The sequence below is a fragment of the Saccopteryx leptura genome, chromosome 12 (genome assembly GCF_036850995.1).
Source record: "Saccopteryx leptura isolate mSacLep1 chromosome 12, mSacLep1_pri_phased_curated, whole genome shotgun sequence".
Lineage (NCBI taxonomy): Eukaryota > Metazoa > Chordata > Mammalia > Chiroptera > Emballonuridae > Saccopteryx > Saccopteryx leptura.
In genome coordinates this window covers 39,122,976-39,135,245 of record NC_089514.1, presented here as the reverse complement: position 1 = coordinate 39,135,245, position 12,270 = coordinate 39,122,976, and the positions used below count along the sequence as shown (strand labels likewise).

Genomic DNA, 12,270 nt, shown 5'->3' with positions numbered 1-12,270 from the left:
GCAATAAAATATCCCCTAATTTTTGTGAGCAGTATATAATGCTTGAAGAACAAATCTTTAGGCCTGATGATCCTAATTTACTAAAGATGATCCGTGGACAATACACAGACTTTCAATTATAATTTAACATTTGAAGGCTGATAATGAATATAATTTACTTCTAACATCAGAAATGTTCTTTCATGGAATGCTCACAGGAGGAACGAGGCTAAGAGAGAAGCAGTCCAGGAACACAGTATCGGCAGCGACAGCCTCCGAGTGCTCCCTGGGCACGTCTCGCGCTCACGGACTTCATACATCACCCCATTCAGAGCTCACAATGAGCCCCAAACTGGCACTATTAGTGTTACTTCTTTAGAATGAGGAGAGTGCTGACTGGAGAGGTCCAGGGACGCAGAGTGACATGCAGCCGGCACGGGGTCCTGAACCCTGCCCGTCTGACTCCGCAACCCCCCCGTTTGCTGCATCCTGTGCCGCTAAAAGCAGCGACATATTGATGGTGCAGCTAAATTACAACTCTTTCATAACCACTTACTCAGTTTTAGGAATAAGTTCAAGAAAAGTAAGAGACTGAAACACACCCAGCGAGAACTTACCTAAAGTGCTCTCAGCCGGCTCACTGGGGTCCGGGGGGCTGCTGAGCAGACTGTGCGCATCCCCGCGCCTGCGCTGCTGTCTGTGCCTCCTCCGATACTGAAATTCAGCATATTCCTGCATAAACCAGAGGTTATAAAATACAGGAGAGCATGCCAATTTTTAAATGCAAATAAAACAAGCAGCACACTTTTTTTCCAGGAAAAAAAATGTGTGATTTTATAAACATATTATAAAATCACTTGGCTTTGGAGGAAGAAACTTCAGGTTTTGCCATGCCAAGGAAAAAGAAAAGAAAAAATGAAAAAATAAATAGTTTAAGTAGTCATTACAATTGCCTGGGTAAATTGAGAATCCTTACAAGCTCTAATATTAAATCACAACGGAGTCTTATTTCATATGCCTGGGTCTTGTTATTTACTATTATAAGTAATCTGCCTGGCCTGTGGTGGCACAGTGGATACAGTGGTGACCTGGAATCCTGAGGTGCCCGGTCAAGGTACATCCGAGAAACAACTATGAGTTGATACTTATCATTCTTCCTTGTCACTTCTCTTTCTAATATCAATAAATAAAATCTTTTAAAAAAGTATTATAACTAATCCTATAGTGACTTTACTAATACAAGTTAGGCTCTCCCTGGAGGTCTGCTTTGAAAAGTGTGACTCATATTCTGCAACAGGAGGAAAGAAAAGCACACACTGACAATCCTCATTAGACTGGTTAGATTCTGTATTTTGGGGACTGCTGTATAACCATACAAGTGAAATCACTAGATTAAGAGAAAAATGCGAGGCTAGCTTTAAAGCAAGATGTTGCTTGGCTTCCTTCCTAGACTAGCTAATATATGGGATTATCTACAACACAGGCAGGGGAAGTGTTTTCTATTAACATATGGCAAGAGCACAGTTGGGCAGATAGATGTCTCTGACTGTGTTTTACATTTGTGATAATGGGATAACATGGGCTTGCTACAACAAAGGGCAGAGCCTAGGACTACCTGCTAGTTACCTGGACACAAATGTACTTTTCCAGATTTTAGTGACACAAGACGGGAGAAGAGAGGCCAGTGTGCATGACACCAACATAAGAAGGCTAATTTTGAGAATCTATGGATTCTTTCAGTCATGAGCAGGTTTATGGTTATCCTGGTTCCCCGAGTCCTCAATACGCTTACATTGGGAAAGTACTGAAATAAAGACAGGTTTCATATCACAAATAAAACTTTTACATCATAACCTCTGGTTAAACTTAAACTTCTTCATCTGTGTAAGCAGTGGGACTTCAATAATAATAGAGACGGTAAGCATGTTAGCAGGTTAGGAACAAATGTGTAAGATATAACGAGTGCCTGGAGGGAATACTTAGGTTCTTTCAAGTTTCCTGCTAAGCTGGGTTTCCACGTCCCTTTGCCTGGAGGCCTAGCATCCAAAACTGGATGACTGTTCTGCGTCTTCACGGTTCACTGGACCACTGAGAACCACATCTCTTAAACAAGATGACATGAAACTTTAGCCCAGTTTGAGACTTATGTTTAGGGAAAATTTGTTTACTTTGTATACTTGATAACTGTACAAAATTATTCTGAATTAAATAAAATGGTACTGCCCATAGATTATACCTATTTTCAACTTAAGAAAACTAAACAGTTTTAAAGCAACTGTATAAAAAAACCTGTTATATAATTTTCCTGATAGAAAACTTACATGGCATTCTCTCAGGATGCAACAGACTTGAATAAATTGTTCTCATAAAATTAAACTTATCTGAACATTTCCAAGGATCCTAAGATCTTCATGTAAGCATATGAAAGGCTTGAATTGGGATATTACAAATGGTTTGGCAGTGTTAAGGCTACAGAGAAGATTAAGAGGTTCTAAGATTTACAGTAAAATAAGTGGTTAGGAGAATTTTGTTTTAAATAATAATTGCTACCATTCATTGAGTACCAATTTTATCAGTGACTGAAAGAGATGCTTTAGTCCTGCCCGAACTTCCATGGTATCACCACCCCCATTCTGAAGATGAGCAATTAAGGAAGAACATAGCCAAGGTCTAGTAAGTCACACAGGTAGGTTTTGCATTCTGGTGACCCTCAGACTTCCAGACACGCTCTTCTCTCTGGGCCCCATTGCCTTTAAAGTGATACAAAGCAGTTATGCTTGTTATTGACTGGTTCATTTTAATGAAAAACAACAACAAAAAACAAAACAAAAAAAAGATAGAATTAACTTTACTGAAAAACATATAAATTCAACCTTATAGTCTACTCGAGTTTGGCAACATGTTTTTTTCAGAATCTATATAAAGGCAAAAAGCTAACTTTTAAAGACAATTTTGGCAGTTACTTGATAGTTACATACATGCAAAATTATAAGGTTTCATAGTGTGTTAATTCTTTAGACCTGCAATAAGGTTTACATAAAAGCTTGGTGTTTCAATGTGCCCAAGACTTTAAAGAAGAGAAAAGTAAAAGTGAATTAAATAATTTCTATAAAATTTGTTAACTCATAAAAATAACCTTAAGAAGGAATTGTTATTTATACTTTCACAATTCTCAATCTCCAGAGAACAAAAGCTCAATAATTTTATTTCTAAATATTCACAAGTGAGATGACAAGCCTTCCTATTTTTCACAAAACGAATCTGTGTCAGTCATATTATAGGTCCTAAATAGTCAAGGACAAGTATTTCAGGACTCCTAAAGTTATTGTGCGCCAGAAACTACAAGATGATGCATACATGATGGTGGCTACATATAAAGGTTTATTTTTGCTAAATTGTTTCTACCTTGAAATTCTGAAAGCTTTAGTACTCTTTTTTTGCTAATTGAAGCTTTTTTATTCCTCCTTTTATGTATACATTTCCCCCAATATCTCGAAAGCTGTATTTATGGCATAGAAATAATAAGCACAGATTAGGTTCAGAAAGGGTTCATAATGTTTTACAATAAACATTTAATTAAGATGTTACATTTTTGGGGGAGGAGTTAAGTGAATTTCAAATTCCCCTATCAGAGCTCTAAGCACAAACTGTTTTCTAAGTCAGTACTTTCTTGGCTACATCTACCAACAGAAAAGGCATAAGGTGATTCCTCACAAGATGAAAAGAGATGAAAAGAGAAAGCATCTGATTTAAACAAACCATAGTCATTTCCAAATAATAATAAATTTCACTGTTTTTCAGTTGCAGATAACAAATGGGCTATAAATGATAAAGGATTCACTGTCCAGCTCCCTTCTAAGAATTAAAGTTAAAAGCTTTTTGTATCATAAGCATCAGATGGAATAAAAAAGGACAGAAGTAGCCTGACCTGTGGTGGCGCAGTGGATAAAGCGTCGACCTGGAAATGCTGAGGTCGCAGGTTCGAAACCCTGGGCTTGCCTGGTCAAGGCACATATGGGAGTTGATGATTCCAGCTCCTCCCCACCTTCTCTCTCTGTCTCTCTCTCTCCTCTCTCTCTCCCTCTCTCTCTGTTTCCCTTTCTCTCTCCTCTCTAAAATGAATAAATAAACTTTAAAAAAAAGGACAGAAGTAGAGAGAATGGCTAAAATCCTTTAAAAATTAGACTCAACAGTGACAGTAGCAATTTAAATCTCAGAGGGCAGCAATGTGATGAAGATTTTCACTCTATTTTTTTTTAAATTTCAGCAACTGCTATTTGCAGTGTTAATATTTTAGACTTTCTGTATTTTAAAATGGTAAATAACAACAACAAAGAAAAACAAGAAGAGTGTGAAAATCTTAAAGAGAAGCAGAAAGGAACCAAGCAAAGCATTTCTTACTGCATAAATATTATCAATGTCATCTCCACCTTAGCAATTGATTATAAATCAATTCTCTCAGGTTACTGCAATAACTTAAAAAAATAGATTCAGACTAAAACAATACTACAATTAAAAATGCATTTCCAATAAATAAAATTTGTATCTCTATTAACCAATTTGAAGATATTTTCCAAAAATACATGCTATAAATTGGCCTTAATTATGACTGTTCAATAATTTAAAATGATAAAAGGGGAGATACATTTAATAATGTGATCATAATCCAATACCATAAGCCAGGGGTCGGGAACCTTTTTGGCTGAGAGAGCCATAAACACCACATATTTTAAAATGTAATTCCGTGAGAGCCATACAACGACCTGTGTACGTTAAGCATTATCCAATAAAAATTTGTTGTTGTCCTGGAGGACAGCTGTGATTGGCTCCCGCCACCAGCAACCATGAACATGAGTGGTAGGAAATGAATGGATTGTAATACATGAGAATGTTTTATATTTTTAACGTTATTTTTTTTTATTAAAGATTTATCTGCAAGCCATAGGTTCCCAACCCCTGCCATAAACAATAAAGGTAATCTCTGCTAAGGCATTTTTATTATAAAAGAAAGACACAGCTGGCAATCTCAGGATTTAGAACAAAAGAGGGTGCAAATATAAGCAGGACTGCACTAAGGAAAAATATAATTAGCAAAACAAAACAATACCCCCCCAAAGCAATTACCTCAGGTGATGCAAATCCTAAATATTCCCAATCCCATGTTCCACCAGCAAAGCTACAAAGAAATTAGATACACCATTTGATTTATTATCAATATTACATAGTACAAGAAATTAAATCCTAGCCCTTTGAACATTATTTTTTAATTATGCTTGGAACTTGCTTAACCCAAGTAGATCAACTATAGAATAAAATTAAAATGATACCTTCATTATTTCCTTCAAATTCTAAGTTACTTCATGTTTGTGCAAACAGTGGAAAAAGAAAAACCACCATGCTCTAAAAGAGTATGTTATGACTGCTTCTATTTCAAGGTTACAAATGTTCATGTAAAAATAGGGTCAAAGAAATTTCTAATACTTGTGATTATTATGAATAAAAAATATACTTCAATTTAGAATGGCATTAGTAGTATAAGTATCTAAAACAATGAAAACTCAATTGTTCCTTAATGGATGACTATGGATCACTTAAATAACCGCTAGTATCAGATTCCTAACTTCTTCACAGCCTCTTACCACAAAACAAAATATGATGACAAGTTGGCAAGGCTTCCAAATTCTACAACGTAAGATGGTTATGGCTCTCACCACAACACATATATTGCATATTTGAAATGACACATTAGCATACTCTTTGAATTGTGAATTCACTGAAGGATGAAATTCACCTTACCTAATTTAGTGAGAAACTACAAAGTGACAAACAAAAAATGAGAAAAAACAAACAATACTTAGGGGAAAATCACCAAAAAGAAGCTACTATGCTTTTATCAGCCATGCATATTTTAGGTGTATAAATCCTAGTTGGGTAAAAACAAGCCTGGCGGCATCTGGAGCCAGCATGAGCCCCACAGGGAGCACCTCTCTTACCTGCGCCTCGGAGCTTCCGGGGAGTCTGCAGGAGCAACGCCCCGAGCCACGGACGCCAGGAACTCCTGCCTCTTCTGCTGCACGAGACACGCCGCCTTGATGATCTTGTGGCGCGGCGTGCGAAGGTAAGGCCTATTGACTTTTTGGGCAAGGTCTTCAGTAACCATTTCTAAGTCTGTCTAAGGTAAGAAGAGGAAAAAAAATAACTGGCTGAGTGGATTAGTCAACAGCAAATCCAGTGTTTATCTGGTTTCTCTGTAAAAGCTAACTCTTTTGAAGTCAGAAATTAATCCAAACTTTGAATTACCAGTAACTTTTATTTAACATGTTTCTATTTTGCACATGACAAGAAAATAGCCCTCATTTGATAGGCGTTTATAGCAATGCAATTGGTATAGATCACAAAGAAGTAGTGAGAACACCAGCTGTGCATGAGGAATTTATTATTTGTTTATATGAAAAAAAACCCTTGTGAGTTTCAAGTCAAGTCACTGGACATGCAAACGCGTGACCCGCGGTGCAGACTACATGCAAATACTGAGGGAATCTGAGGCAAGGCAAGGCCCCTGTGATTGGGGTTCGGTGTGGAAGGCTTCGTGGAGAAAAAGAATACTGAGAAGTGAAGAAATATGGGACATACATTAGCAGACGGTGTTACAAAACGATGACAGGAAAACTGTAGAATGGGGAGGAAGTTTGGTGGCTTCAAAAACAAAGACGAATGTGCAATGAAGTCACAGCTGTCAGCTGACTTCGGTGTTTTTGTATTTTAAGTAATGTAACTTTTTAGTTAAGATAAACTGCTAAATGCCAATTTTCCCACTTAGTATGTAATACGTTTTTTTTTTTAAGATAAAATTCTTAATTATGTAATTCGGATTAGGCCAGATTTCAACCTCAAATAGTTTAAAACAAAGAAATAAACGTGGTAGGAAATCTCTGTATAGCTCAGAACTCATTCAGATCTGTAGAGTGACCATTTAAACAAAGAAAATATATTAGGTCAGTGGCCGTGGCCATGAAGGTTCTCACTGGATTCGGCAGATGGTGAAGGAACTGTGGAGCCATTTCGTTTATTAAAGTCTTGTAATGGCGGAAGAGCAAACAGGCCCTGGTCATGGGGGGAGGGGGGGAGTGACAACAACACTCCTTCTCAGGCAAACAACAGCAAACACGGGCCCTCCCAATGGAGGCAGGCAGTCGGCAATCTACACCCTGCCTCCCTGAGGGCGAGCACCTGCAGCCTCAAACAGACCACACACACGTGGTGCTGCCCCGTGCTCATGCACCAGTCAGGCAGAGCACAAGCCAGCAAGCCTAACACACTCGTTTGCCCACAAAATTTCAATTTATTACTGGTAAACTTTTCTTTATTTAAAAACTATTCTAAAAATGAAAACAAAATTATTTACTAGCCACACCAAATAAGATAAAACTTAGTTAAGTGGTTGAAAGAGAAAATCTGTTTTTCATAATAACTGCATTTAAATTTAATTTAAAAAGGATATCTTACTTGCATGAGTTCAAAAATTTCTTTCTTTGTGCTTTTAGGTTCTAAGAAGAAACCATAGGGATAAGAACACTTGAGAATGCGCCGGGTTTTTAAGAGCACGTGAACTGCGTCTTCAATGAAAGTGGTATCTGGACAGCCTCCTTCAGCTGTAAAGTAAACCAGGCAGGGTGAAATATTTTTTTGCAAATACGCTATTATAAAATTAATTACACAACTACATATTCTTAAAAAAAAAAAAAAAAAAAAAAAAAGGACAAGGATCCCAGTAAGAAACAGCTTAAAGAAGCGGTGTAACAGTATTTGTTTGAACTAGACTAAACCTACATACAGCACCCATGAGTGACCCGTGTGCATTACACATGAAACACACACTGCAGTGGCCCAGGAGCACTGGTGGCAGTTAGGACGGAATCCATGCACCAACCCTGGGTTCTGTTCTCACCTGCTGGCAAACAATCCAGCTTTAGGTCAACTCAAAGGTCCCATGCTTCACGGCCTTAATGTCTGAGACTACAAATAAATCAAAATTAAGCAGTCGAGTCTAAATTCGTATGTACTTTTGTAAATAAGATTATTTGTACGTATGTAGAGAGAAATTACATGGGTATGTACACACATTGAAATACAGGCCACTCCAAAATACCAGTGTAGATATCTGAACTAAGATGTAAAAAAAGAAAAACAAAACAAAGCAGACATCCTTCCTCTTTATAATAAGTGAGAAGTGTGTGAAGTTTGTCTCTTCCTTTCCAATCCTTGTATCTTTCTCTTCCATAGCTGACTCTGCTGTCTAGAACCCAGAGAGACTGAACAGAATCAGGAATTCACATCTACGGGTAGTTATTGAATGTTGACTGTGTGTTAAGCACTGTTCTAAACATTAGGAATACATCAGTGATGGAACAGACAAAGCCCCGAGTCACGGGGAGAGCCTGTGAGGGTTTTTCTATTTAGTTTTTACCATGGACAGTACTTCAAGAGGCTGATATTAATGTGATATAGCTATGGCATTACTCAAGTCTCAGAGCTAATAATTACTAAGGAGACTAAGCTGCTGTTGACACACATGGTTTCTGTCTTAATTAGGGAATTATCCTCATAAAAAGGATGTTAGCATCGGTTACCATATTTCCCCATGTATAAGACGCACCTTAATTTTGGGACCCAAATTTGAAAAAAAGAAAAAAAAGTATTACATAAAGTTATTGAACTCAAGTGTTATTCATCGTAAAATTCATACAACTCCTCATCACGGTCATCCGTTAGCTTGTCCTCATCTGTGTCTGATGATAAATGACTTTTTTCATATCTTGCCTCGTTCTCAGTTCCATCTATGGCATTTGAAATGCCACAACCACTGTATAAGACGAACTCAGTTTGGAGACCCCAAATTTTTCCAAAGAGGGTGCGTCTTGTACATGGAGAAATACGATACTTTTATAAACTGGAGAAAACACTTGTATAATTGATTACATTTTTAGGCTTAATATCTTTTGTTGCTTTTATTTTTTTGTTTTTTACTTTTTGGGCTTCCTGTAATATCTTTTATATATAAACTCTGATTATTTTAAAAACATGACTAAAGCGAACAAGCTAGAATCTATACTCAGTGGTCATTGTGAGAGATTATATTCTAATGATGAACCACTACTTGATCCATTCTTTTTCAGCTTTTTTTAAAAATTAAATTTATTGAGATAACATTGGTTCATAAAACCATACAGGTTTCAGGTACTCAACTCATTTTTGTAAATGTTATTCTTGAATTTCCATTTTAGGATCCTTAAGTTTACTCTATCTCAGGTCTGTGCTTCTTAACTCTAATGTCCATTATTTACCAGTGAGATGATTTCTCCCCAAACCACCCTTGATTTCCATTTCATATGCACTCTGTTGAATTTTCTAAAGTCTCTTTGAGAATTTAGTGACGCAGCAACTGGGTGGCAGGCAAACCTTGCTCTTTTTGACTAGGTCAGGGATGATGTCTAGGCCCATCCACTTTTCCCGACATCACAGAGCATCAGCAGCGCAGAGCAAACAAAACCATGATGTGTGCTTATCTGCTAACATTGTGGGCTGCACAAGAGGAGGTAAGGTAAACAGGGTGGAAAATCTAAATCCCAGAGGCTTCAAAAGCTAAGCTGCACTCTGGGCTTCGGAGAATTGCAAACAGCACCAGAATGAGCTAATGGAGATGATGTATTCCTTTAAGGGCCTTAACTTCCTATCCATGAAGTGACCGATTTAATAAGCATTGAAGGCTCTTTTACATTAATTACCACACATGCCACTTATAACTTACTTTCTTTGAGAGCTCTACTCAATTGCTCCATCTTTTCTTTGGCTGTTTTAAGAAGGCGTTGTTCTAACTAAAGAAACAGAAATAATTTATATCATTCTCTTTCTTTATTTACAGCAGTGTAATTCAGTGCTTTTGAAATTATTTGGGACATACCTGATAGCTATGCTCGTGGTTTTTAAATCTTGTGTAGTAGTGCATAAATCTGTCAAGTTCCTGAAACCGTTTGTGTTTTTTCTCAGCCTAGGAAACAAAATCCATAAATGACTTTTATTTATTTATTTTAATTTATTTATTCATTTTAGAGAGGAGAGAAGGAGAGAGAGACAGACAGAGAGAGAGAGAGAGAAAGGGGGGGAAGAGCAGGAAGCATCAACTCCCATATAAGCCTTGACCAGACAAGTGCAGGGTTTTGAACCAGCAACCTCAGTGTTCCCAGGTCGACGCTTTATCCACTGCGCCACCAGAGGTCAGGCCATAAATGACTTTTATAAATAAAACAAAGTCCTGCATTTGTATTCTCTTGACAAACCACCAAAGCCATAATCCTAGAGTGTAAGGCAAAGAAGTCTCTCAAGCGCTATGTCTGTCGTATCTTCAATGTTTTGTTACATTGCTTATTGCTATGAAATAAGTTTTACCCCCCCCCCCCCAATTCAGGTGGATGCCCTAACCCCCAGTGTGACTGTATTTGGAGAGAGGGCCTGTGAGCTGATAAAGGTTATTGGGATGGGGTCTAATCACATAGAGCTGGGGCCCTTATAAGAAGAGAAAGAGACACTGGAGCTCTCTCTCCACCATGTGAGGACAGAGCAAAGGGAGAGCTGTCGGCAAGCCCGGAAGAGTCACCACCAGAAACAAGAATCTTGATCTTGTACTTTCTAGTCTCCAAAACTGTGAGAAATAAATTTCTGTGTTTAAGTCACCCAGTCTATACTATTTTGTTATGGCAGCCAAGCCCACTAAGATATTTATTATAGGCTATAACATAATACTGTATTATTGATAGTATGTTAAAATTGTTTTTGTCATGGGGATGTAATATACAACACAGAAAATATAATCAATAATATCATAATAACTTTATATGGTGACAATGGTTACCAGATTTATTGTGGTGATCACTCATAAGATATATACATGTCAAATCACTATGCCAGACACCTGAAACTAACACAATATTGTACATCAACTGTACTTTAATAAAAAATTTGTTTTTAAGTCATTCTAGAGCAGTGGTAGTCAACCTGGTCCCTATCACCCACTAGTGGGCGTTCCAGCTTTCATGGTCGGTGGTAACAAAGCAACCAAAGTATAAATAAAAATATAAATTTAACTATAGGAAGTTGTTTTATAAAGATTTATTCTGCCAAACAGCGAAAATCCGACATAAAGTACTTGGTAAGTAATTATTATTATATGCTTTAACTTGTTGTAACTCTGCTTTATAAATTTTATAAAGTAGAGTAACTTTCCTACTTTATAAATCACCATTACTGTAGAACCGGTGGGTGGTTAGAAAATTTTACTACTAACAGAGATACAAAAGTGGGCGTAGGTATAAAAAGGTTGACTACCCCTGTTCTAGAGGAACGCTGGGATTCATAAGACTTTTCTTATCTGGCCCTGGCCGGTTGGCTCAGTGGTAGAGCGTCGGCCTGGCATGCAGGAGTCCCGGGTTCGATTCCCTGACAGGGCACACAGGAGAAGCGCCCATCTGCTTCTCCACCCCTCCCCCTCTCCTTCCTCTCTGTCTCTCTCTTCCCCTCCCGCAGCTGAGGCTCCATTGGAGCAAAGTTGGCCCAGGCACTGAGGATGGCTCCATGGCCTCTGCCTCAGGCGCTAGAATGGCTCTCGTTGCAACAGAGCCACGCCCCAGATGGGCAGAGCATCGCCCCCTGGTGGGCGTGCTGGGTGGATCCCGGTCAGGCGCATGCGGGAGTCTGTCTGACTGCCTACCTGTTTCCAACTTCGGAAAAATACAAAAAAAAAAAAAGACTTGTTATCGTCAACATAAAAAAAAATAAACTTTTTAAAAAAGCTCTCAAGGCCCTGGCCGGTTGGCTCAGTGGTAGAGCGTCGGCCTGGCGTGTGGGGGACCCAGGTTTGATTCCTGGCCGGGGCACATAGGAGAAGTGCCCATTTGCTTCTCCACCCCCCCCCCCTTTCCTCTCTGTCTCTCTCTTCCCCTCCCACAGCCAAGGCTCCATTGGAGCAAAGATGGCCGGGGCGCTGGGGATGGCTCCTTGGCCTCTGCCCCAGGCGCTAGAGTGGCTCTGGTCGCGGCAGAGCGATGCCCCGGAGGGGCAGAGCATCGCCCCCTGGTGGGCAGAGCGTCGCCCCTGGTGGGCGTGCTGGGTGGATCCCGGTCGGGCGCATGCGGGAGTCTGACTGTCTCTGCCCGTTTCCAGCTTCAGAAAAATACAAAAACAAAAACAAAAAAAAAGCTCTCAAGTTTAAAGAGCTATTTTGTTTAAAGACCACTT

General features: G+C 38.8%; 1 protein-coding gene across 4 annotated transcripts in view; it reads right to left on the bottom strand.

The window, feature by feature from the left end:
- ANKIB1 (ankyrin repeat and IBR domain containing 1) overlaps positions 1–12,270 on the bottom strand; it is a 182,406-nt gene that overhangs the window by 4,422 nt on the left and 165,714 nt on the right. For 3 of the 4 annotated variants that reach the window (XM_066354370.1, XM_066354371.1, XM_066354373.1), the window contains 6 exons: positions 9,941–10,027; positions 9,788–9,854; positions 7,486–7,631; positions 5,973–6,151; positions 5,104–5,155; positions 597–711 (listed from right to left, as the gene is read on the bottom strand). In XM_066354370.1, coding sequence (XP_066210467.1) covers positions 597–711; positions 5,104–5,155; positions 5,973–6,151; positions 7,486–7,631; positions 9,788–9,854; positions 9,941–10,027 — 646 coding nt within the window. The remainder of the gene's footprint in view (positions 1–596; positions 712–5,103; positions 5,156–5,972; positions 6,152–7,485; positions 7,632–9,787; positions 9,855–9,940; positions 10,028–12,270) is intronic. The other variant, XM_066354372.1, reaches the window with a different exon arrangement.